Source organism: Calonectris borealis, chromosome 1 (assembly GCF_964195595.1).
Source record: "Calonectris borealis chromosome 1, bCalBor7.hap1.2, whole genome shotgun sequence".
NCBI lineage: Eukaryota > Metazoa > Chordata > Aves > Procellariiformes > Procellariidae > Calonectris > Calonectris borealis.
Window position 1 is genome coordinate 57,907,216 of NC_134312.1, and position 25,562 is coordinate 57,932,777.

At 55.7% G+C, this 25,562-nt stretch overlaps 2 protein-coding genes across 2 annotated transcripts; both read left to right on the forward strand.

The window, feature by feature from the left end:
• The first annotated feature begins 50 nt into the window (after positions 1 to 50).
• Positions 51 to 12,704, forward strand: BAIAP2L2 (BAR/IMD domain containing adaptor protein 2 like 2). The gene is made up of 14 exons (XM_075155411.1): positions 51 to 1,403; positions 2,397 to 2,472; positions 2,790 to 2,876; positions 3,994 to 4,055; positions 4,633 to 4,704; positions 5,328 to 5,444; positions 5,830 to 5,976; positions 6,424 to 6,576; positions 6,851 to 6,989; positions 7,785 to 8,010; positions 8,974 to 9,045; positions 9,389 to 9,566; positions 11,406 to 11,446; positions 12,269 to 12,704. The coding sequence occupies exons 1-14, from the start codon at positions 1,365 to 1,367 to the stop codon at positions 12,339 to 12,341; spliced, it is 1,482 nt and encodes a 493-aa protein (XP_075011512.1). The 5' UTR covers positions 51 to 1,364; the 3' UTR covers positions 12,342 to 12,704.
• A 1,487-nt stretch (positions 12,705 to 14,191) lies between these two features.
• Positions 14,192 to 23,967, forward strand: SLC16A8 (solute carrier family 16 member 8). The gene is made up of 5 exons (XM_075155521.1): positions 14,192 to 14,749; positions 18,352 to 18,588; positions 19,348 to 19,491; positions 19,995 to 20,858; positions 23,215 to 23,967. Exons 2-5 carry the CDS (start codon positions 18,360 to 18,362, stop codon positions 23,607 to 23,609), a joined length of 1,632 nt encoding a protein of 543 aa, XP_075011622.1. The 5' UTR covers positions 14,192 to 14,749; positions 18,352 to 18,359; the 3' UTR covers positions 23,610 to 23,967.
• Positions 23,968 to 25,562: the final 1,595 nt, after the last annotated feature.

The window sequence follows — 25,562 nt, forward strand, 5'->3', positions numbered from 1 at the left end:
AGTCCCAGAGAGGTTCTGAACTTGCAGCTTCTGAATTTCTTACAGGTAGAAAATCAGGAATTGGGGTCCTTGAGAGACAGGGTTATACCCTTTGTATGGGCGGAGGAGGTGAATGGCCTGTCCCTGCAGCCAGCCCCGGGAGCGTGTGTGAGTGGCCGGCTGTCCCACGAAGCACAACACTGCATGCTGGGCGTATCAGTGGAGAGGCTTTGGACCAGCTCCCATGTCAGAATCCTCCTGGAGCTGGTCTGGCCTAAAAAGAGGAACACTGAAAACCCTCGGGATATAAATGACTGGAGACGGGGCTTTAACTTTGGTATCCCCAGGTGGTTCCTGGACAAGGTAACTGCTGCAGGCTTGCTGGACCTAGTGCCCACCGATTCCTAAGGGACACTGCTGGCAGGAGTGCGGGTGCTGAGTCATGAATAGGGCTAAAAACTGGTTATCTGCCTTCTGATCTTCACTTTCACAAATGATACTGTGGAATTAAGGGGCTTTTAACGTGGAGTAAAGGTTTTCTTTTTCCTGCATAACAGAGGGGCTTACCTTCCTGTGGAAAACAAAACCCCACATCTTGGGATGGAGAGAACGTGAACTCCTTCCTGCTTTTTGCCCTTGGCTTGCACTCTCCCCCTCCATAAGCCTGCACCATCTGCAGGGACTTCCCCGAGTGAGCTGTGCTCGGGCTTCTTGGGTGCAGGCGGGGAGAGCAGGAGGGTTCAGGCACAAGCTCGTGCCTCCTGTTAGGAAGACTCACTGAGACCGGGAGCGGGTGGGATGCTACAAGCCAGAGGGCTGAGGCCTGGGGTGGGGGAACAGTGGGCAGGGAAGAGGTGAAACCTGTTTTGAGCTTTCCTTACGTTTCCCCCCAGCCCCTGCTATTTGCTGCCTGCCATCGCAGGCTGTGTGCGAGGGACCTGAAGATGCTCTGCTAGCACAGCGAGGCCGAGCGAGCCACCTCCGAGCGGTGGCAGTGACGGAGGCAGCGAGCCATAAGGCGGTTACTCTGGCAGGTGGTTGGCTCCGCAGGTGTCAGGGCAGGGAGAGCTGGGTACCGAGCCGGCAATCAATAATTCAAGGAGGCGGTCACATGCCCTTGCTGGCTGTCGCAGGATTCCTCTCTCCCCAGAGTCCGGTTACTTCCAGAGATCAAGTTCCAGTCTCTTGGCTGGTGAATTATTAAACTCCAGCAGCGCTCCGTTCCCTTTGTACCACGTCTGCGTCTTCCTGCTGTCCTACCCTGCCAGTGACGGGCTCTTTCCATCCAGCCGGCTGTGCAGAAGCAGAGTCCTCTGGGCCAGTATAGTACCTTGTGCTCTCCTTTGCTCCTTGCTTCTCCGTAGGAGAGGGAAAAGGCTCTGGAGATGGACCTCTCCTACAGATCCACCATCTCCATCTATAAGGTGAGTGCCGACACCAGAGGCTGCTCCTGTCTGCCTAGGGGAGATGTGCGGGTGGGAGGAAAGGAGCTGTTTTCTGCCAAAGGCTCCCTTGAAGGGTGGGCAGCCAAGGGCTGGATCCGTCCCCGGGCTGAACTGCAGCAGCTCCCGTGGGCTCTGGGCTGTGTTTGAGAGCAGACGGCTGGCAGGAGCGGAGGGTGGTGTGGTTCTTAAGGCAGATCCATGAAGGAACTGGGCAACCAGGGTGGTTTGGACACGGAGCATATTTATGAAGGGTGACACGCCTTGGTTCCCAGTAGGAAGCTGGAGCTCAGTCAGCTGTTTTCCCCTTTGCTGGAAAGAGCAGTCTGATCTCACGAACACTTTCTTACGCACATCGGTGCTGCACCAAGGTGGTGAGGGCTGGGAGAAGGGGGAATTGCTTATTCCAGCCTCTGGTCTTCTCTGCTGTAGGCAATAAACATCTTTCTTTGATACATACAGCAGGTAAGAGCAGAGAGGGTGATGTGAAGCAGTCCGTCCCTTCTCTTAGCAAGATACTGACTCTGGCAGTGCACCAAATCCTGGCTAGGAAAAAGTTGTGTTCGTGCCTGGATAATAAGTGGTGGCCCTCACCCCAACAGGCTCAGGGGTAAGGGGAAAGGCTGCTCAGATCCCCTTGCAGTTATTCCCCTGTCTGCAGCGGGTGTGGGGCCTTGGGAGAAAGCCATCTTCAGGTGACCACTTGTCTCTCCAGCGAGCTACCTTGCCCTCTGGCATTGCTCCTCTCCCGGGTGGCCGGAGGGGACTCAGGGCAGCCGAAGGTCCCAGCTATCTCCGATGCAGGGACCTGACTTTGTGCACGGCTGTACATTCACCACGGCCATCCAGCGTCGTGGCTGGGGGAGCTCTCTGGGTCCCTGCTGCACCCAGCCGAACCGCAGTGGGAGGGCATCGACCTGCTGAGGTCTCGGGCGTGGGGAAGACTGGCGTTAACGTGCTTCTGCCTGGCCACAGAGTATCCTGGAGCAGTTCAACCCTGCGCTGGAGAACCTGGTGTACCTGGGGAACAACTACTTGCGTGCCTTCCATGGTGAGTGGGGTCCCGCATGGCCCAGGCTCCAGATCGTGCTGCTGCGTCCATCCTGGGCATCCACTGTGTGTCAGGAGGGACTGCAGTCACCCAGGGCAAGGCTGCTGGTCCTCCCCAGGGCATGTCCTCAGCTGCCTTTCTTCACTTTTCTCCTGCTCCAGGACCTGCTGCTGTTATTAGGCACAGATGGGGAGAGACGGGGTGCCCTTGCCTATAGGCAAGGTACCAGGGGATGGCTGTCCTGTGTGTTGCTTGCTGGGGCTTGTGATGGTGGGAAGGCAGGCCAGATCCTTACCTCCCCTCTCCTCTCCTCACAGCATTATCCAAAGCAGCTGAAGTGTATTTTAAGGCGATCGAGAAGATTGGGGAGCAAGCGCTGCAGAGCTCCACCTCACACTTGCTGGGTAAGGCTCTCCTGCTTGCCATCCTCTGTCCTTGATGGGCCACAGTTACATTTTTTTGGCCTTCTCCCTTAGCTAGTCCCTCTCCAGGTATTGGGAGAAGGAAGACAGCTCCTCTAAATGGTGTCTCACAGCGCCAGGCCCTGTCCAGGCAGTAAAAGTCAAATTTATTGTGTATCCTTGAATATCCCCCAAGGCCCCAGCAGTCTTCCCTGTATCTCTCTGAGATCAATGACTGAGCCCAGCTCCTGGGATGAACCTCTAGTGATGGACCTCTCATGGAAACCAGCCCTTGCTGAGGCATCCTGCCTCGAGAGCTGAAGTTTTCATCTTGGAGGAACCATTTTGCTCCTCTTGTAGGTGTGAGGGAAAAGCTGGAGAGCATGGACTGACAACAGCTGATGGAGTGTTGTCCTCCTGAGCCTGCAGCCAGCTGAAGCGGCAGCTTGGGGAGGGGCTTACATTCAGCAGCGTAAACAATTCTGCAGCCTAATGATGGCTGCTGAAAATATGTTCAGAGAACTGCTCTGATACTTAACATTTTAGTAAAAAACTTCCAGCAGATGTATCCCTTCTGCAGACTCCTACCATCGACTGCATCACCCAGCTCTCTCTTCTGCTCCCTGACATCAGTCTCTTCCCTTCACGGTTTCATAATGCCAACACCGGTGAAGTGGGACCACACACAGCATCAGCGGTGGGTGCTGTAGCTACTTTCCTGTAGGACAGCCAGAACCATGCACTGTAATTGGGGTGCCATTGGGGGTGGAAACGGGGCTTGTAGGGGCTGTGGCAGAGCGGAAACCCAGCACCCAGAGCCCATGGCAGAGCCGAGGCTGCCTGTCGGCACCACGGGTTGTAGCAGAGCGCTGGTCTGGCAGGTTCATGGGCTGGATCAACCCCGCATTGGCAGTGCCTGGGGAGTGTTGGTGGAGCTGAGCGCTGGGGAGGAAGGCTACCAGCCTCTCTCAGGGTGCAGAGAGCAGTGCGTTGCGATATCTGTTGGACTTTCACACCGGTATATCATCAGCCTGAGTCACACGCTACTGGTCTGCCTCCTTGGGCGCAAAAGGAAATGGCTGTGGGATTTTTCCACCCTCTCCTGTCTCTTTCCCTGAAGGTGAAATTCTGATGCAGATGTCCGACACGCAGAGACTCCTGAGCTCTGATTTGAAAGTCGTGGTGAGTGGTTTTCCTGGGGGCTGGTGCAGGTGGGGAAAAAAGGGACTTCCTTAACCACAGCATGCCAGCATTCGCCCGATTTGCCCCATCTCCCGCCCTCTGACATGCCTGCTGGCAGGTGCCTGCCTCTCTGCTATCCCTGCGGCGTGTTACAGAGCTGGCGTGCCCAGAGCCTGGCTGTTGTTCAACGTTCAGCTGTTGGTGTGCTGCCACCACCTCTCCGCAAGCGCGGTGGCAGGTGCACAGTAGACAGAGCAATGCCCGGCTCTGAAGGTGTGGCAAGGCTGTCCTCTCTTTCCCTGGGTGGCAGCGGTGGGACAGGAGTGGAGGGGATGCTAACCCTTCCAGACACTGCTGTTTGTGCCTGTGCCGAAGCTCTGGGGTTAATGGTCAGGTGGGTGCTGAGTGCTGACCCGCAGGCTGCACGGCTGCTCCATGGTAGCCCTGATGTGCCCATTTCTGGCTTCTGTATGGGGTCCAGGTGGCAAAGGAGTCACTAGCTCTGTGGGTTTTGCGAGCCGCCCCTTCACCCCATATGGTAAAGGGACAAGGATGATGGCTTCTTCACCTCTTCCAGGCTCAGACCTTCCACGTGGACCTGCTGCAGCACATGGAGAAGAACACCAAAATGGATGTGCAGTTCATCAGTGTGAGTGATGAACTCCCTTCTCCTCCTCAACCCTCCTCGTTTCCCTCTACCCTCTACCCAAGGGCTTTCCCTTGAGCACTTGAGGTGTTTCCTTGACTTTCCTCAGCAGAAGTTAGGGGGTATTATCTTCTTCTCTTGTCATGGACCAAACCCCCCCCAGTTTCGCTGATGATGGAGGGCTAAAGAGGGCAGGCAGCTCTTCTCCTTTGCGCAGTGGGACTTGCCGAATGCCTCAACAGGGCTGAGAGACTTGGCACCCCAAAAGCAGAGCTCACAGCTTCCCCAAACCACAGCCTTTGCATGGGTGTGGGTCCTGTGCCGTTGTGACCCAGCTGGCCATGCCAGTGAGTAGTGTCATGGAGGGAGACAGAGGCCTGGGGGCTTGCTCCCAGTGCCGGGGGAGCTGGGTGCCAGTTTTCGCTTCTGAGATCCTGAGGCTCATTAGCACTCCGGGGCCCTTCAAAACGAAGGGAAAGGTAAAGAAAGACTTTTTGTAAGAGGTCCAGGTGAAGCATGATTTCAGGGGGCTCAGGTGCTCAACCACCCATCAGAGCAGGACCCCTGCTGCATCACAGTGTGGCTGGGTCTCCGGTTCCTCACCCAGCCTGGTTTCTCCCTGGCAGGAAAGCCAGAAGCAGTATGAGCTGGAGTACCAGCGCAGAGCCACCAACCTGGATAAGTGCATGGCAGAGCTGTGGAGGATGGAGAGGGCCCGTGATAAAAACGTCCGGGAGATGAAGGTGAGCAGCGATTGCAGGAAGGGGAGTTAGAAAAAGAACTGGATGATTTATCTGGAGCCAGGACTGATTTCTGAGCAACCTTGTCCTTCCTTAAAAGCCAGGGGGTTGTCCCCAATGTTCAGAAGGCAGCAGACTTGTCTGGAAAGGAGGAAACTCCTTTTCTAGAGGGTGCTGTTGACCTGTGGTGCTCACTCCTGCCAAACCCTTGCCTCAGTGAGCAAGGACTTGGTCCCTGGCACTAGCTCCTCTGTGCTGCTCCAGCACTGCGAATGGACTGGGAAGCTGGTAGACACGATGACCCATTTCACCCTTTCCCCTGCCGTGTGTGAGCTCGCTCTGCCGGATTTACACTGATCCTTCCCTCCCTCTTTTCCCTGTGGCCCAGGAGAATGTGATGCGACTGCGCTCGGATATGCAGGCGTTTGTCTCTGAGAGCCAGAGGGAGGCTGAGCTGGAGGAGAAACGCCGCTACCGCTTCCTGGCTGAAAAGCACCAGATGCTCTACAACACTCTTCTCCAGTTTTACAGCAGGGTACGGCCCTGGCGTGCTGGGGAGCGGAGCTGGGGGAGCAGGCAGCATGGCTGGAAGGGGGCCATGCAGGCAGGAGGGGCCAGGGCCAAGCCTGCCCTTGGGTGAAGGCAGCATCTGTGCATGGACTGGGCAGGAAACTATTTCATTTCTTGCTGTGGGGTCCAGGCTGACTGTATTAGGCTGGGAGAGCATGGCTGGGGGTGAGGATGGTCCTGACATAGGGTTAGTTGGATGTGTGAGCGATGGGAGAGGGAAGGGCGAGGTAGGTGTTTATGGCAGGGTCACTGGGGCCAGGGGATCTCTGCTGGAGAGTGCCATCCTAGAAATTCACTCCCGTGGGGCTCAAACATAATTGTGGGAGGACCTAATCTAATGCACGTGGCAGCCCTCGACTCCCTCTATAACTGTTCTGCCCCGTCCGTCACCTCCTCTTCTCTCTCTCCCCAGGCCCGGGGCGTGATCCAGACCAAGGCGCCGCAGTGGAAGGAGCAGCTGGAGGCCAGCCGCAACCCCTCAAACAGCCACTCGCAGGGGCTTCTCACGGCCTCCCATGGCCAGGGGTATCCATCAGGCCGGCTCACCCCCACCCACCTCGAGATGGTGAGGAGCCCACAGGCAGCCTCTGCCTTGGCGGTGGCGAGGCTGCAGCTGCCCCTTTCAGGCTGCAGGGCAAGGCCAGTCCTTGGCCGACCGTGGTACTTGCTGCCTTGTCCAGCTTCCGTGGTCTTTCCTGGCCAAGATGAAGGGAAGCGTGCGTATGGGCTGCAATGGGGGAACGTGCGGGGTTTGGCTTTCTGAGAGGGACTGGGTATCTCTCAGAGCACCTCCCGCTTGACGCAGCCCCTGTGGATTCAGCCTCCTTTCCTTCCAACAGCCCCAGAGACCCCTTGGGGACTTTACTTCTCCCATGACTGGGAATAGATCCAGCGTCTTCTCTCCGGAGCCTCCAGAAATGAGACTGTCTCCTCAACCAGAGTCCCCCAGGCGGCCACTGCGGAGGACACCATCAGCCAGTATGACCCGTGTCCGGGAGCGATACTGTGGGGAGACACAGCAGTTCAGCCTGTCTGGGAACAGGGTTGGGTTTGGGGAGGGACCACCGCTCTATCAGACCACTGGTCCTCAGCCACATTCCTGAGCATGGTGAGAGGACAGTGCCTAAGGGAGCTGGGGAGGGCAAGGCTGAAAGAAGCAGAGGGTGAGCACAACCTTTCGAGCAGGGTCCATCTAGGACAAGGCCAGGTTTCCTGGCTGGCTGTGTGAGGGGGAGAACCCACAGGTGTGCAATTTTCAAGGCTCCTTGAACCATGAGGGCTGGTTCTTACTGGAGTTCCCATTTTGGTGACACACCTTCCCTTGCCCTACCAGATAAAATATTACCCCACCCTATGAAACCCAGCCAGTTACCTCATGTCTCACCTGCTTTTCCTTCCTGAAAAATTTCAGCTTAGTGTTTAAAAAAAAAAAAGGGCAGGGGAAGAGGAAAATGACCCAAATCCTCAGTTGCTGTAGCAGGGCTGGGAAGAGGGGCACGAGCCAGCCATTTAGCAGGCAGTGCCTGTGCTCTAGACATCTGGCCAAAGAGGACATAGTGCAAAGCAAGTGGTTTCAGCTTGAGTTGATTTTCTCCTGCAAGATGAATGTTTTACCCTTTCGCATGCTATGCCCTGCTCTCTGCCTGCAGAGAAAGGCCATCTACTCCTCTAGGATAATTACTTGACTGGGGAAGCACTGGTCCCTTCAAGGCAGCGTGGGTCTTGCAGGAGGATGCTGGACTCCAGCCAGACCCCTCTGATGCCTCCCTGCAGGTTTGCTCCCTACCGGCCGTACCTCCCGTTCGGGTTCCTTCGGCGAGGCCAGCAGCAGCAGCGAAGGCAGGAGGAGGAGCGGCACGGCGAGAGTGCAGGCTATCGTGCCCCACGCAACGGGTGCCAACCGGACCCTGCTACGGTTTGATCCCGGGGATGTCATCACGGTGCTGATGCCAGATGCGCAGAACGGCTGGCTGTATGGCAAGCTGGAGGGCTCATCCACGTACGTGACTTCGGTGCTGTAAATCGGCCTGGCAGGCTGATGCGGGCTTGTCGGGTCTGGAGCTGGGAGGCTTAAGCCCGAAATTATCTTCTCCCTCCCCTCCCAGTGTGGCCTGGGCACTGTGTCTCACCCACCATCTGGGTGGGACGTCGCCATGGCCTCAGTCATGGGCTGTGCCTAGCACGGGGGCTCTCCAAGCCGAGGAGATGTGGTGGGGCAGGGTGAGCGTGGATGAGCTGCCTGAGAAAGCTCCAGGGGCTCTGGGTAGAAGAGCCAGGGACGCAGTGACCCCCTCCCGGCTTGCATGACTGAGTGACTCCTGTCATGGGACCCAGGCCATGAACTGCTGGAGTTACCTGAGAGGCCTGGCATTTCCCAGCTCGCACCGCAACTGCTGCTGCACCCTCCGGCACAGACAGGGCATGGAAACTGCTGCACCCAGCGCTTACTGAATTACTCCCTGTGGTGCTGCCGGCCAACGCCTGTGTGCAAAGCCTGCCCTGTTCCACACGGGATCCCTGCGCTGTGCTCTGCAGGGAAGCTCACGCTCAGATGGGAGATGAGCAAAAGCAGTGCCTTTCGTTTTGGAGGGGTTTCTGGGGTGGAGTTGCTTTGCCCTAAGCAGAAGGGATTTCCACAGCTTTCTTGTGTGCTGGCCTTGGCGACCACGCTCAGTCAGAGCGTCCCTTCCTGGATTGCACCAACGTGGCTCCCGGTAGCAGGCATTTTGCACAGCCTCTGAGATAAGTGAGTCCTGCTCCAGGCTCAAGGACTGTCTCGCAATAACCCTGTGCCCCACCTAGGGGTGAAGGATGTGCAGAAACCCTGTCACACGTGGTAGCGGCAGCAGTGGCTTGGTTGATGTGTGGGATGGGTATAGATCAGAAGTGCTGAGCAGCTGGATCTGAAGAACCACAAACCATGGCTGCCTGGACCTCATTTGTCTCTGTTCCTGTGCCCTAGATGCGGCTGGTTCCCCGAAGCTTATGTCAAGCCTCTGGAGGATGCGAGGGATATGGAGGAGCCAGGCACCAGGTAACAGGAGAGCAATTGGCCAGGCAGGAGTTGGAGTGGCTCCTGGTAGGTCACTAACACCAGTGGGGTACCTGTTTGGGGTGTGCCCCATGGAGAGCTGCAGTGCTCCCATGCTGGAGCATCTGCTGAGAGCCTTGCCGTGCCCTGAGATCTCACAGGCTTACCCTAGATGGCTCCCCTAACACGTGCAATATCTTCTCAAAGGTGCTTGTGACTGGGCCAGTCCAAGCCATGTGTATTTTCTCCAGAGACATCCCATAGATACATGTTGTAGCTAGCACCGGTGCTGTTCCCTATTCCTTGCTCTTTGACTTTCACCCCACTGTCTTCTCCTCTTGCTCAGGTCCTTCCCACTGCGAAGCAGTCACAGTATGGATGACATCCTGGACCGTCCCAGCACTCCTTCCTCTAGCAACTGGCCTGCTGCTGCCCAGCCCAGTTTGCCGAACCCACCTCCCCTCTCGGTGGGTGCCAGCAGTCACCAGAGTGGGGTGGCCACCCTGGTTGGTTCTGGCTCCAAGGTGAGTGCAGGAGGAGTGTCTGGTGTGTGTGTGTGGAGTGGACCATGTCTGAGTTTCATCCTCCAAGGCACACCTTTTCTGCATTGGCCTGTTGAGAAAGAAGAACACCTTCCAGATGTTGGTGTGTGACCTCCTCCCTTCCTGAGCTGAGTTAGCACTGGCCTTTCTCACCCAGTCTGTTCGCATGCCGCCATGTCCTGTAGGCCCTGCGAGTCAGCCTTGTGTGTGCAGATCCTCAGTGCCTGGCTTTGCTCCCCCAAGGGACTGCTTTTCTGCCCCTGCCCTCCTCATTTCTCTCTCTTTTTGCTCACCAGGGACCCTTCAGTTCAGTCCTTTTCTCCATGACCTCCCAGCCTGATTTCTGGTGGCTCCAGGGCAGCACCTCTTTCTGCTAATAGTAGGACCATGGAGTGATCAGGCTGGGCTGGGAGTGGGTGACCAGCTAACAGAGATGCCATCCTCCTTCTCCCTTCAGAGAATGGAGAAGAGTTTCATAGGGCTCCTCTTCTAAATTCAAGCAAGGGTCCGATTAAAGTCCCGTAAAGATGGGGTAGGGGAAAAGCTAGGGGCAAAGGCTGAGAGCACAGCCATTTTGGAGAGCCTTAGAACAAGTTGTGTCCAACCCATGGCTTATGGCTGCACTTATCACTGCTTCCAGCTGCGGGGAATTGACTGGTAAGGACAGTCAAAGTGAAAGTTGGGAACAGTTAAAGGTGAGGAACCTGGGAGAGGGAAGAATGGTGCTGCCTGTGGGGCATTTACTTGCTCAGTCTCGTAGGAGGCTGGGAAACCTCATTTCTGGTCGCTGGTTCCAGGCCAGTGAGAGGTTCCAAGCAAACAGATGGCTCAAAGGACTGAAAAATGTAACATTTAATTACTCTTTTTTCCCTTCATGTCCTGCTCTGTGGTTTCGGGGAGCCTCAGGCTGCACAACACAGAGGGGAACAGGCTCTGCAGCCTATTCCCACCTCTGGGTCACTGGTTTCCATCTGGTCCCAGGTCTAAGGTGTAGGGATAGACCTGGGATTAAGCAATGAAGCATGTGGAACATTTAGAGTACCATGGCAGAGAAAAATTGAGCCTCATTAAAAGTTTGGAAAGACTCAGCCTTGCTCTAAACTTCTGCCCAAGACATCCCCCAGTTGAGCCAGCAGCAAATAGGTGCGTGTTTGACTTCCCAGCGGGAACACAGATAGACACACATGGCTTTCCTGTCCGCCACCAGCTACAGAAACCAGTGTACTTTAGCAGGCCAGTTGTCACTGATCCATCATTATCTACTGGCCAAGAATAAGGGCCTCAGGGCCTAGGTCCATCTTTTTCCATCAGATTGGTCCACATTTAAGCAGTATGTGGTGTAGGGTAGGGTGCAGCACTACAGCTCTTGAGTTCCCTGTGGGTGCAGGAACCATGTGAAGGCACTGATGATAAACTCTTTGCCAGGGTGTGTGGGCAGTGTGAGGGGGGCATCTCTGGCTGTGCTGGCAGGGTAAAATCTAGCTCAAACTGTCACTGTTTGCTGTGCTCTTCAGATATGACACTTTGGGGATCTGAGGCATCTTCTTTCTTCCCCAAGACAAAGGGAGGTGTCCTAGGGGAATAGGGAACCTGTGGTGTAGGGACAACCCCCACCACAGAAATCCATAGCGGTGAATTTGTGGGATTATGCAAAGTTTGAATGAATGAGTCAGAGCCCCATTAATAGGACTCGGGCTCCTAACTCACTTAAGTGTTTTGTGAAATCTTCCTTCGTGTGTGCGGTGTTTCCTGCCCCACTTTTGTCTCACCATTCCCCTCCCCACCCCGGATTGCTCACTGCTGCCTTTCTTTTCACTGCAGAAACCAGCAGTATTTGACCAGCCCCCTGAACTCTTCCCACGGTGAGTGAGGCGTGGAGCTGCGCTCTGGAATCATCAGATGGGGGGGCATTATTACAATACTATTATTATTTAATCTTTTGGATTGTCAAACGTGGGAGGAACAGGGAAGTGTCTGGAGGAAAGCAATGCACAACCCACCTTCCAGGACAGGAGGTGGGGCCACAGAGGTGGGCCATTCTGGCTGACTGGGAAGGCTCTCTCCTACCTCTGGTAGTACAAGGTAGGACCTGAGCACCCTGAGCAGATGGCCAGACCTGCATGCTCCTTCTGATCCTTCTTGGAAGAGCCGCAATAGCAGCTTGCAGCCTGAGCGTGGAGCTACATGATCTGTGCAGCTCTGCGTGCTTGGAAAGGGCTGAGGCGTAAGGGACGTGGCTTTTAGCTTTGATGAGTCAGGTCTGTGGAGATGAGACTTGCCATAAATCCCTGCTTTCCTTCCCCTGCAGCTGGGTTGGTGTCTCCATGTTTCTGGCATGGTGCTGTGGCCTCTTTCTGCTCCCTGACTCTTTGCTTGGAGGGTCAGGGGCCACAAGTGTAAAGTGCTATCGCAAGGGACAGCCTTGTGCTACTGTCCCTTCTTCATCCTATGGAAGAGGGAGGGTGAGAAGCCCTGAGGAGAGCCCAAGGGGAACCACATGGGAACCTGCAGCAGGGTGTGTTAAGGAGGGAGAAAACATACTCAGCAGCCAGCTTTACCACACTCTCCTCCTTGGCATGGAGGTGGCTGTCTGGCAGGACTAAATAGCCTTTGCTTGGTCAGTGGGACACCTGCATGGTCTTTGCAGATTTCCTGATGGTTGCCTGTTTCCTTTCCCCTTCCAGAGGTACCAACCCCTTTGCCACAGTCAAGCTGCGTCCCACAGTCACCAACGACCGCTCGGCACCCATCATCTGATGAAGCGGGGCTGTGGACGGCAGAGAATTTCAGCAGGGAAGGGGGAGGCATACAAGTGACGGGCTGTGACCCCCAGCTGGGCAGCAACCTAGTGCTACCACTCACGGAGTAACCTCTCTTTTCCCCACCCTTCCCTCAGGGTCATGGGGACCCGTCTCGCCTGGCTGTCTGGCGTGCTTTAGCCAGCAGCAGATCCCTGCTGCTCTTTTTGGATTGACCCCTGTCCCCCCTTCCCGTGTGATGTTACTGTACTTGAGTGGGAGAAGCCTGGTGTTACTGGTGCTGGTGGCCCGGGAGAGGTGATGTTGATCTGGGAGGCAAAGGGTAAGGTCATCTGCAGCATGGGGCAGTGCTAGGAGGACGAGGAAGCCCTCTGCTGTGGGCGGAAGACACTCACCGAACAGTCCCTTTGCTACCAGAAGAATGAACCCCAAAGGGAGGAGGCCACAAGAAGGCTTCCAGCAACGTGGTCCGGCGGATGGGGTCTGCAGCGTGCAACTCTCTGCTCTTGGCCCCTTTGGCAACCGTGTAGCAGCATCTGCCCCTTCTCACCCCCAGCGCAGCCCCTTCCCTTGCTGGGCAGCCCTGGGGCAAGGCAGGGGCAGGTGACAGCACTGCCACCCTCCTCCTTTGCCTATTGTCCTGCGGAAAAGATTTGTTTTTTTAAAAAATAAAATGAAGAATGCCGCTTCCATAGCCATCCCAGCGGCTGGGACATCACCTCGGTCAGAGGATGCAGGGGGAGGAGGACATGGGGTCCCTGCCAGCACTGGGGCCATGATGGCTGCCAATGGTTGGGGGGTTGAACGCCGCAGCACCAAGGCTCTGGCTAGGGCAACAGCCAGCCCAGGGGGCCAGGGCAGACATGGAGGGCACCAGGAGGGCTGCACGACCCACCGTCAGCCACCCCCCAGCCCCCCCCAGCTGTCCTGCCACTGGAGGGCAGCAAGCCCCCATTTTGTGGCCACCATGCACGAGCAGGCCTTGCCCGGCGGCCATCCTCTCCTCGCCCAGGCTGTGAGCCCCAGGGGTGCCCGGGGGTGGCTCGGTGTGGGGGGGAAATGCTCCCCCGGGGGCCTGCGGGTGCCCTGCCAGCCTGGCCCCACCACTGGGGCCAAAGGGAGAGGCGGCGAGGGCAGGAGCGCGAGCAACGGGCAGGGCTTTAGCCGATTAGCCTTATTAATAGAAATTAAACCCCAGCTGCGAGCACTGCAAAGCCCCCGCAGGCCCCCCTGCCCTGCCACCAGAAAGGCACAGCAGTGGGGGCTGAGGGGCTTTGGGGGTTTAGAGCCTGGGCCTTTCCCTCCCCCCCTTCCCCGAAATCCCACCTAGGGCGTGCCCCGGCCCCCTCTCTGGAAGTAAAACGGGTTCCCCTGCGCATGGCCAGAGAGTGGCTTGTCCCTGGCGCCCACCAGACACCCTCCTGGGTGGCAGCTGCCGAGGGGTTTCGTTTTGGTGGGGGGTGGTTAGTGAGCTGCCAGGGCTGGGCTGGATCCCGCCCTTCGAGCCATGGACAGCAGTGATTCCTCGGCCGGTCCACCTTGTCTTTGCTCTCTGCTGGGCACGTGCCCTGCAGGACCACGCCAGCGCTTCTCCATCCTTCTGCCCGGCGGCTGAGGAAGCGGTGGGGGGGCTTCGAAAGCAGCCCCTTCCTCCACTGTGCCCTTTACTGAAGCATGAGCCTGTGCCCTCATCTTCCACTGCCCCCCTTCCCAGCACCCTCCCTCCTGGCTGGGTCCATCACCAGCACCCCCCCTGCCTCGCCCCGCTTCCTCCTTCCTCGGCCCCTCCGAATCTGCCCCCTGCCCCGCTCTGCTGGGGGAAAGGCGAGGAGCCCCTGGGCAGCGGGATTACCGGGGGATTCGAGCCGCGGCAGGCAGCCACCTCCTCCCCATTGGCTGGAAAAGCCTCTTAAAAGTGGAGAAGTGCTTTCTGCCCGCTCAGCACCCACCGGTCTCTGCCGACCTGAAACCATAAGCGGCTGCTGACCCACATCCACGCTGGGAGCACCGTGGGGCACTACCTGGCACCCGCAGGAGGCAAGGGGGTCCCCCGCGCGGGGCGTCCCCCCGGATTGGCCGCAGGTGGCTTTGCTGGGCAGCATCGGAGCCAGAGGAAAGCAGGCTGAGAGGGGGATTAGCTCTCTAGTGAGGGGGTAGTAGCCCCGAAGGAAGGAGCGGGGCACAAGAGACCGCTCGACGGGCGCTGGATTCCTGCAGGCATCGCCCTGTGCCCTGCTGACGGCCCGTGCCCACCATGGAGCAAAGAGCCAGCGGGACCATCTAACCAGGGGCCCTCGCGCAGAGCCGGGAAGTGCCAGCCGGAGGGAGAAGGGAGCGCTGCGGACAGGTCCGCTTGGCCCTCGGAGGCTCAGCCCGTGCTCAGGAGGTCATCGCTTCGTTGCGCAGGTCAGTGGCACGAAGGGGTGCTTGCGTCCAGGCACCGGCTGCTGACGGGGCAGCTCGTTCCAGGCCTGCACTCATTTAATTCTCTAACGAATGCTTTCCCAGGGTGTTGTCTACGGGCTGGGGAGGCTGGTGGCATGAATTGTGGCCCTTGCATTTAACAAACAGACTCTCCCTACCCCATCCGTACTGTGTGGAGGCATGAGGAGCCATCCTAGCATGCATATGGACCCTTCTGGGTGCAGCTTGCCTGGCACAGCAGGGCTTTGCTGGGCGTTGTCCAGCACCGACGGCTCTGTCCTCTGTGTGCATCCAGGGACTGGCAGCCATGGCTGAACCTGCTGCAGCCTTCGGCCTCCCATCCTGGGCTGGTGACTTCTGGCATCGGCGCAAGTCTTGTCCTGGCACTCACCTGCAGCTAGCTCTCCGGCAGTGCCTGCTCTGGCCCACCTGCGTGTGATGCACGGGGAAGGGCAGGTGCCCATGCTGATGAGCTTTTAGGTGCATGTGAACGTACTCGTGGTATTTTTACCTGTGAATAAAGCTCCTTAACTGAGGAGAAAATAATAGCAAGCTGTAGAATGTGCAAAGGCAGGTGCAGGGTACACGCTGTGACCACCGTGAGCAGAAGAGCCAGCATATGTGCCGTGGTGTTAGGAACAAGGCAGCTCTGAACTGCCTGGCTCAGAGCTGGGATAAATCTCCAGCAGAGCTACGCTATAGCATATTGGCTTTGGAGGCATCTCCACAGGCGAGCTACTCTGGTGCACCTCATCTTTTTCAGCCAACATCTAGTTGCAGGCAGGTAAAAGCCCCTTCATGCCTTGCTGTACTGTTGAGTAGCACTGAGCAAGTGGCTCCTGCAGAGGTACCCATCCAGCTCCAAACTCAAAGACTACTACTGGATGTTTGTCTAATGTGCTCTTTAAAATCAGATGCCGTTGACTCATCCTTCACAGGCAATGAAGAAATCTCTGAAGAGCATGCCACAGATGGACAAATATTTTCTTGCTAGGAAGCCGGGGGGAAAAAAAAGATGAATTGCAGTGGTTTGATTGGTTCATTTGGTTTGTGGTGCAGGACGAGATCAAGAGCGAGGCTGGGAGAGGGGCTTGGATAAATAGGCTCAGGCTGTGTTTGGTGTCAGTCACTCTTATTTGAGGTAGCTATGTGCAGCAGATGGTGCAGTGGTGAAGCACTAGCACCGATCGAGAAATCGTTGCGCCTTTGCAGCAGGTCATCTTTTGTACAGCTGTACCTAGCTTGTCAGTCAGGTGGAGCTGGGAGAGGAGCAGCAGGTGGGTAATGGCAGAAGCTGAGCGAGACTCTTCAGTCTGGCTGTCCCAGTGCTAGTGACCCAGATAGCACCAGAAAGGGTGTTGGGGGGGAAGGTATGCGTGTCTGGAGAGTGTGTAATGAATATTTTCTTCCTTGCAAAGATTCTTTGCGTTGAAAATGTCTTTATAGCACCCTATTCTCAGTTCATGCCTCTGCCCCTTGCCACAGTCCCTGAGACCTGGGCTGGGGGGGAGAGACTGGAGTAGCCTGCGCCAGCCCCTGTGTTCAGCCCGAGAGTTGTTAGGATATGGCCATCCAGAAGAAGAGCTGCCCAATCCACACTCAAAGCCAGATCCTGCTCCCTTTATTCATGGCTGATAGGGTCCTGAAAGTTTGGGGATCTCTGCTGCAGGGACCCATGGTGGTGGCAGACGCCTGGGTGCTGCCATGAACAAACCCTCAAGTGTTTTCAGGAGCAACGGTTCCCCGGGGAGGGGAAGGAGGGAGACCACTGTGGGTGGCTGGTGACTCTGATTCCACCCTTCCCTCCACAAGTCAACCTTAGCTCAGGCACCTGACTAAAACCAACCAGCCAAGACCATTTTGTGCCTCCTCACATCGATGTACTGTGGGTGCAGGTGCCATGTCCCTCTGCTAGGTCCAGAACTGGCCTAGTTGCCTTGTCTTACAAGTCCCTTCTCCAGTATCCCCTAAACTATGGTTTCAGACCCCTCTCAGAGCACTTCCCAGCTCTGTTTCCAGCCTTGTCTCTGCATGCTGAACCTCCTGCAGCCTGAGAAAGACCAGTCACTCTCATTTTCTGCAAGATTCAGGGGTGTCACAGGGCAGGACCACCTCTTGCCAAGCAAGGGCCCTTTACCTGGACTATGCCCCAGCCTGTGCCATCCATGCTTTTCCCTAAAGGATTTGCACTTGTTTAACCTGCAGAGCAACAGCAGTGCTATGGAAATCAGGGCAAGTCGTCCCCATTGCTTGGAGGACGCGAAGAAGAGGTACTGCCTTGAGAAACGCACCCAGATCCAAAGCTCCCAGGTGCTAGCCCTCCATAGGAGTGTCCTTGTCCCCTCGGCAGTCTCCAGTCAGCACGTGACTGCTGGCATTTCCCACGACTGCCAGTGCCAAGGGATGGGGACATTGTCACCATCTCGTAGTCCTCCAGCCAAGGGAGCTGGGAGGAGAGAGGACCCGCGTTGGGGTGTATTGCCAGCAGGATGGTGATAGGGCAAACTGGATCCGGCAAAGCCCAGCTCAGGCATGGAGAAAGCCCACCTGCTTTCTAACGCCTGTCTGATGCTACTTAGGAGCATCTATAATCAAAGGCCAGTGATGTTTTTGCATACAAAATGTGTGTAAATAAGCCTGGCTGAACAAGAAACTGAGGCCAATGGTGCTGGAAGGGGTATGGCAGAGACCTGGTGTCTAGGGGAGAAATGAGAAAAACATACCCACAGCAGCCAACTGGAGCAAAATTCCTGGGCAGCTTAACAGCCCCAAGAGCGACTCACAAGACATCCCCTCTAATTCCCTCCTTCTCCCCCCTTAGGCTTTGTTCCGGACCCTCCATGTAGGTACAAAGCCCTAATCTCTCTGGCATGCAAATAACCACTGCCACCGGTTTGCCCGTGCTCTCCCCCTTCACCCATTTCCCAAATCTGACCCCTCACGGCAGGGAAGGGAGGGTGAGGGAGAAGACTGTGCACAGAGGCCTCCCGGAGGAAAGCACAGCAGGGTTAATAGACCTCCTGCGTCCCACTGCTGGAGGCGTCTGGAGCAGGGCAGGTCCTGGAAGGCTCCCAGCTGGAGCAGACTGGGAGGGGAGAGGCTCAAAGAAAGATCTTGGGAGCTGAGTGGGGTTCATGTTGCTGGCTCTCACCTTGCACCAGCCTGCAGGCAAAGCTGGATATGGAGCAAGTGGGGTGCTGCAGATCCTGATGCCCCACCACATCAGATACAGCTCTCTAGTCTCAGCTGGCAGCTATGGTCCTGCTTGGCTGCGTCTGACCAGGGGTTAGAGAGCTGTGGGCTGCCCCGAGCTCAGGGAGACCTTCCCACCTCTGCCCAGCTGTGGCTTGACCTTGCACCCTGAAGCAATCCTGCCTTGCCTGGCAGGATGATGGTGCAGAGAGATGATGTGGTCCCCCAGTGAGGCTCTTGGAGTTTGGAGATGATGGGCATGGAAAGAAACCTTGTAGTAAATGTTTGTCTGCTATGCTCTTCTTTTCTTGCAGTGCCTGGAGACTTCTCTCTCTCTCTCTCTCTCTCCCTCTGTTGCCCTACCTCATCCTGGTCTGCCTTTCCCTTCCCAGGCTAGACGATGGGGAGGGCTGACCCAGAGGAAGGGCAGCTCCCAGCTCCCGTGAAGCCCCCGGATGGTGGCTGGGGCTGGATCGTGCTCCTTGGCTGCTTTGTGATCACCGGCTTCTCCTATGCCTTCCCGAAAGCCGTCAGTGTCTACTTCAAGGAGCTCATGAAAGATTTCCACGTGGGCTATAGTGACACAGCCTGGATCTCCTCCATCATGCTGGCCATGCTCTACGGGACAGGTGATGCTTGGATACGCTTCCTCCTCCCCAACTTGTGCCTTCCCCTGCCCTGCTATGGGCCCAGACCATGTCCCTATGGGCTTTTCCCATGCTCACTGGCCCGGTCATGAATCAACATGCAGAATGCAATTGTCCCACCACTTCTCTTCTAGAAGTGTGCTGCATTTCATGTCCCTGTTTGCTCTGCCCCAGGAGACCTCAGGGGTCACCCCACCTGCCTCTCAGACAGTTGACACGGGGTTTGCTGCCATTGCTGAAGTGCTGCCCCTATGACACCAACCCCCTCTTGCTCCCAGGGAACAGGGGGCTGAAGGCAGGGCAAAGCAGAGGTCTCCACTGCAGCCTCTCTCCCTTGGCCAGGCCCAACGCATGTGTATCTAAGCAGCCAAGCACCATCAAGGCCAAGAAATGGCCTCAGGTTGCGCCAAGGGAGATTGGACATTAGGAAAAATTTCTTCACTGAAAGAGTGGTCAAGCCTTGGAACAGGCTGCCCAGGGAAGTGGTTGAGTCACCATCCCTGGAAGTATTTAAAAGACGTGTAGATGAGGTGCTTAGGGACATGGTGTAGTGGGCGTGGTGGTGTTGAGTTGATGGTTGGACTCGATGATCTTAGAGGTCTTTTCCAACCTTAATGATTCTATGATTCTATGATCATTAGTGTTTCATCTTCCCCAAGAGCCCTGCTTGGGCTGGCTGCCCCTTCCCAGTTGTCCTGTCTCCTTCTGGTCTCCTACTCTGTCTCCTCTGCTTCCTCCCAGGACCAGTATGCAGCATCATGGTGAACCAGTTCGGCTGCCGGCCCGTGATGCTCATCGGTGGGCTGCTAGCTTCCTCTGGGATGATCCTGGCATCTTTTACCACCAATATCATTGAGCTTTATCTGACAGCTGGCGTGCTGACGGGTGAGAGTCCCAGGAGTTGGGGTAGTGGGGCACAGACTTACCTGGGGAAGAGCCAAGACCATGTTGTATCTCCCTTTAGCCATGTCTAGCATCAGGTCTCCCCTCGCCTATTCGCACCTGCTCACAGAAAGCATCTAGTCCTGAATGTTGCACCTGTGGGAGATGCATCTGTTGGATAAACAGGCAGGGCCTGTGGTTGAGGGGAGAGGGACAGAAGAAACATGTGATGCTCAGTGGTCATAGCAACTGGGGTGGCATCAGTATATAGTGATAGGTCTAAACATGGCCATAGTTACCTGATTCAAATACACTTCAGGTAGACAAGCTGTTTTAGCCCATCGTCTCCGTGTGCAAGCCACTGACATGAAGGAGCAGAGGCTTGTGAGGAACACATCATGGGACTTCAGGACTAGGATAGTCTGAGGGGAGTTTTCAGCTTGTTGCAAACCATGTCTCATGTTCTTGCACTCCCTGTCTCTCTCCTGGCTCCCACCCTCATGCAGGTCTGGGTATGGCGTTGAATTTCCAGCCCTCACTGATCATGCTGGGCACCTACTTTGACAAGCGTCGGCCTCTTGCCAATGGACTGGCTGCCGCTGGGAGCCCTGTCTTCCTTTCCTCCCTCTCTCCACTGGGGCAAGTGCTGCTGGAGAAGTTTGGTTGGCGAGGAGGGTTCCTTATCATGGGGGGCCTTCTGCTTAACTGCTGCACTTGTGGGGCAGTCATGAGACCCCTGGATATGGGCATGAAGCGGAAGATGGAGAAAGCTCAGGACAAATATGAAGCCAAGGAGATGCTGCCCATAGGAGGGAAATCAGAGGAGGGAATCAGCACCACTGATGGAACCAAGAAAGCCAAGAAAGCCAAGAAGAAGCCCAAGAAAGGAAAGAAGCTTCTGGATTTTAGTATCTTTTCCAACCGAGGGTTTATCATTTACACTATTTCAAAGTTCATCCTGGTCTTGGGTCTCTTCGTGCCCCCCATTTTGCTGGTCAACTATGCCAAGGACACAGGCGTACCAGACACAGAGGCTGCATTCTTGCTCTCCATCATTGGTTTCATAGACATCTTTGCCCGCCCAGCCTGTGGCATGGTGGCAGGGTTGAAGTGGGTCCGCCCTCACGTGGCATACCTGTTCAGCTTCTCTATGCTCTTCAATGGCTTGACAGACATCTGCAGTGCCAGGGCTAGCAATTACACGGGGCTGGTCATCTTCTGCGTCTTTTTTGGCATCTCTTACGGCATGGTGGGAGCACTGCAGTTCGAGGTGCTGATGGCCATCGTTGGCTCTCAGAAGTTCTCCAGTGCCATTGGGCTGGTCCTACTTATTGAGGCTTTCGCTGTGCTCATCGGTCCACCCTCTGCAGGTAGGTCTCTTGCTGCAAAACACAGGTGATTCATTTGGCTGCCATTCCACAGTATTGCAGGCATAGGGCATGGGCACGGTACTTGAAGATCGACCCTATTTCTTGACTTCAAATTTCCTCTGGAAGCTGAGATCTGAAGTGAGAGCTCCTAGTTTCACTCTATGCACCACAACAGTGAATCTGAGCAGGGGCAGAAGATGGCAAGTGATATTTCTCTCTCTGCTCAGAGACCTGAGTGATGGCAGGCATATAGAGCTATCCAGAATGGCATGACTTCCAGCGTTCCTCGGTCCTGATCAGTGGCACTTCCCTCTCTTTCATGCTGGGATCCAGGTCTCTGCCTTCACTGTGAATGTTGCATAAAATCATGTTATGGGTAGGGTCAGGCACATGCTGCAGGCAAACCTTTGAGTGTCTTCAGTAGGACAAGGTGAGGGTCTTTCAAGTTCTCCTTGGTGTCCGTGGCCTTTTGATTGGTGCTGTAGGTAATGATCTCAATTTGTGTTGGCCCCAATCCCAGGTGTTTTGGTGTCAATCAAGTCAGAACAGTTTGTCAGCCACCTGAGGCATTTGCTGTTACTTTTTTTTAAGAGGATTAAGACACTCACAGCTTCTCAGCCAGTCTAGCCTAGGCCACAGTCCCTGGTAAGCTCCATGCCCCACAAACAGCCCATAAACAGGCTGGTGAATGGGGAAAGACCCTTCACCCAAGAAGTTGGTGTAGGTTATTGTTAAGTGTCTGATCAGGTCTGAGAAAGCCAAATCATGCCAAAGGCTTATTTCCAAATGAAGTGCAGTTCCCTGCATGTGCAATTTGCGAGGAAGGGTCAGGGACAGACCATGGGCAAATCCCTGGGCAGGAACCACTCCGTTGCTTCCTGCACTCCCTTCCCTCAGCTGCAACACATGGGCTAAAGCCCATCAGTGAAGGCCTCTGTGAGAATGATCTTTTCCCCAGCACATACCACCAGTCATGAGCAAACTCAGCAACTCCACCCAGCTCTCAGGTAAAAATTGGTGGCTTAGAGAAGACCCTCTTGATGCTAACAATAATTCATGTCCCATCTTCCAAGCTGTGGGGCAGTTGGCAGTCCCAGGCGAGGGAGGGTCAAGAAGTATGTGTCTTGGAAGCAGCTGCAGAGAGATCGTGGCGGGGGAGAGGGGGATTTAGCAGCGCCTTGCTCCAAAGAGCAAGGCACGCCAGTGGGTGGTGATGGGGGACACATCCCTCAGCCCTCCTGCCTCAGCTCAGCTGTGCCTTGGTACTGTGCGCACGCGCAATGGGGCGCAGACGGTGCAGGATCACCGAAGAACGGCGTTGGGGGGGAGCCAAGTCGTGGTTCCCACCTTCCCCCCAGGGGGACCCGCTGCTGCAGGACCCCCCCTGGTACGGGACGCTTGAGTGTGCTGGCAAACCCGGCGGCTCGGACTCGGGGGAGCAGCGCTCGGCTGGAAGAAGGGGATTGAACAAAGTGGCTTTGTTTGGTGTAATCCTCCTGAGCTGCTTCCCGCTCCGTGGGGCTGCGGGGGTTTGGCACGGGATAAGCTGCACACACGCACACATGCGCGCGCGTGCACGCAGGCTTCTCGCTCGCCGTTCGGCTTGGGTGAACAGGGGCACATTCACCTGGGGAGGAATTCGCCATGTGCCTCCCATGACTGGTCCGGGAGCCACCTCAGCGTGCCCTGGGGCTGGTTTCAGGCCACGCACCACAGCACAGCAGGGACCGGAGGTCACATGCGCAGTCAGGAGCACGCGGGACTGGGATGAAGCCTCCGGTCACCATGGCCCCATCCTGACTGCAGCAGGGCGGCTGCTCAGGCTCCCCAGCAGCAAGGACTTGGAACCCTCCCTCCATTGCCAGCCCTGGTGCATTCAGAAGATACAGAGAAAACATCTCTTTGGCAGAGAAATCATCAGGTCTGGGCCAACCAAAAGGATTTCTCTACCAAAGAGCTATTTTTTCTCCCCCTCTGAATGTTTTCCTGACATGATAGCTTAAGAAATAGCAATGCCTCTCAAATTTTGTTTCTTTTCTGAGACTGGACAAGCCAAGTCCTCAGAGGCTCATCTCACCTTGGCACCACGACGCGAGACCATTAGTGTGTCACAACCATTTAATCTTATCCAAAAAAGGGAAAACACCAACCCCGCACTCTTACAGTACTTTCCCTGGTGGTAGAGTGTGGCTTTTGCCCAGGGTGCTTTTTAGATATTCAGGGTTCTTGCTCTTCCCTTGAGAAATGGGGGAGCCATTTCAGCCAAACGCAGGTGCTGCCTGCCTGTGCTGGGCTGTCCATGAAGGCGTGCATAGGCTGAGGCTAACAACTGTCTCATTTCTCCTCCAACCATCAGGCCGCTTGGTCGATGCTCTCAAGAACTACGAGGTGATATTCTACCTGGCAGGCTCAGAGGTGGTGCTCTCTGCTCTCTTCCTGGCCATGGCCACCTACTGCTGCCTGAACAGGGGGAAGAAGGATGAACCTCCCCCGGAGAAGAACCCCTCCGCGGGCGGCGGGAGCGACACCGAGGAAGCAGAGTCCGACGTGCAGGAAGCTGAGGAGCACAGCAGCGACAACCACCAGCCGGCCCACAGCACTGACAACGCCGTGGTGGCGGCCAGCGAGGAGGCCAACCACGTGGCAGAGGAGCAGAGCGGGGAGGGAGGCGGGTGTCCCGAGGGGGACGGGGAGGTGTTGGCACGAGACGGCTGCAACGCTGACCAGACGGTGGAGAGGGACAGTTTTTAGCCAGGGCAGAGGAACAGGGATGTATAAAACTGGCCGTGTTTGCATGCAGCTCAGCGTGGGAGGGTAGGTGGGATATGGGGTGGAGAAAGTTGAGACAAAAGCAGATGTAAGAAGTAAGAGGGAGAGGTATAAGAATAGCTGGTCCTTATGTACATATGTCCGCATACCTACCCAGTGATACGTCTACTTGCATCCTGCACCCATGCTGGTACAAGACAGGCTCAGAGCAGCCCAAACACCAAAAAGAAAAAAAAAAAAAATCATCTTTCCTCACTTCCAAACCAGCCCTGGAGAAAGTCTTTTGAAGAAGCTGCCAAGGACTCTCCTTTTCCTTCTGCATTGTCACAATACAGAACAGAAACAATTAGAGACTCTTTGTAATCAGATCTGGTACGCTTTGGTCTGGTGTCAGTGTTTCCCCCGCCCCACTTCCACGGTCGGGATCGCGCCAGGCTAGCTGACAGTAGGTTTAGGACGTGGTGTAATTCATAGCTATCACCCGGGCCTCCTCCAGCTGCAGCCAGCATGGGGGTAGACACTGCGTTTCCTGCAATACCTCCCTCGGGCACTGCCAAAACGGTGGGACACCGGCTCCAACCACCTCCGTCTGGAGCATCTTTTGTGGGCGGTAAAGCCGGGGCAGTGACACATGATGCTGCTTTTCCAAGTAGGGAAGCGCTGGGTTAGAGGCCGCTGCTGAGGTGCAAGAAGAAGACATCTAAGAAAGACTTAATGCCATTAGGTGAGCAGCCACGAGACGGAGTCTCGCCGACAGGAATAGCAGCGAGCCAGTTTTATCTAAGCTGAAGCGAGTCCTGTTGACGTGTGAAGGGAACAACTTGGCCCCTACAGGGGTGGGGGTTTCAGGGCAGGTAAATAACCGTGTCTCAAGCAATTATCCACTCAGCAGGAATGAAACCAGATATGTGTGTGTGTTTTCCTTTTAAATAGAGAAAACCCCCTTACGTAAAGGAATCAAAGATAAGGCAGAAGGACAAGCCACAGCCTCTGGATGCCACTAACGAGGGTGCTGGAGCACGTGGTAAGGCAGGCATGACCCCCTCACCCCCATGGCAGTGGTGGATTTCTAGATTCAGAGAGGACAACCTTCCCTGGCATGCTTAAACCACTCCTAATCTGCTTTAGGACTGGATCTTTTATAAAGGGCCAAAGCCCTTTCTTCCGGTTTCCTGAACTGCTTCACCTCAAAGGCCCTGGGGGAACCTGTGACTACAGCGAGGGATCAAAAACTAAGCAGAGGGCTACAGGGAAGGCAGCTCATGGGACCATAAAAATGGGTGTTTCATTCCAGAGCAGACTGACTACAAATTCAAGGGTAATGGCTGAAGCCTGCAGGACCCATAAAGCCATTTAAACCCAGAGAGGGGGTAGGAACATGAAGGAAAGGGTTTCATTCTAGATGCTCCCAAGCAAAAAGAGCAGTAAATGATGAGCAAAATAAAGCTGCTGAAGAATGTCAGTTTAAGAAGAGAGGTAAGAACTGGAAATTGGAGAGGAGAAGGTAAACCCCATGGGGCTGTGCCCTGTCCCACCATGGCTAACACCACCGCTGTTAGCTCTGATTGTGAGCCAGTCACAGCAGTGACTTTGGGCTTTTTCCTATTCAAACCCACTTTTAGACACATCCCAAATCAGACTAAGCACCACGACAAACCCCAGATGCAAAGCTCTGGGAGAATGCAGCAGCAGCAGCAAGGGTGATGGAGCCCCGCAGGCATTCATTCACTGCTCTGCAAGCTTGTTCTCCCCTCCCCACAAGGTAAGATCACTGTTTCTGCTCTGCTCGACCAAGTTGCTCTGCAGCTCTTGCCCCAGCAACACCAAACCCCTGTCCCCCAGGCCGGGTTTTTCTTATTCACCAAAACCCCCTCCAAGAAGCAGCTCACAACTTCCCAGAGGTCCGAGGTCCACAGCATGAAAACAACTGCCCTT

Coding starts and splice junctions, on each gene's coding strand:
- BAIAP2L2 (XM_075155411.1), top strand. CDS start 1,365: ATGGACCTCTCCTACAGATCCACCATCTCCATCTATAAG. Junction 2,877..3,993: donor CTCCACCTCACACTTGCTGG/GTAAGGCTCTCC, acceptor CTTTCCCTGAAG/GTGAAATTCTGATGCAGATG. Junction 4,056..4,632: donor GCTCTGATTTGAAAGTCGTG/GTGAGTGGTTTT, acceptor CACCTCTTCCAG/GCTCAGACCTTCCACGTGGA.
- SLC16A8 (XM_075155521.1), top strand. CDS start 18,360: ATGGGGAGGGCTGACCCAGAGGAAGGGCAGCTCCCAGCTCCCGTGAAG. Junction 18,589..19,347: donor GGCCATGCTCTACGGGACAG/GTGATGCTTGGA, acceptor GCTTCCTCCCAG/GACCAGTATGCAGCATCATG. Junction 20,859..23,214: donor CATCGGTCCACCCTCTGCAG/GTAGGTCTCTTG, acceptor TCCAACCATCAG/GCCGCTTGGTCGATGCTCTC.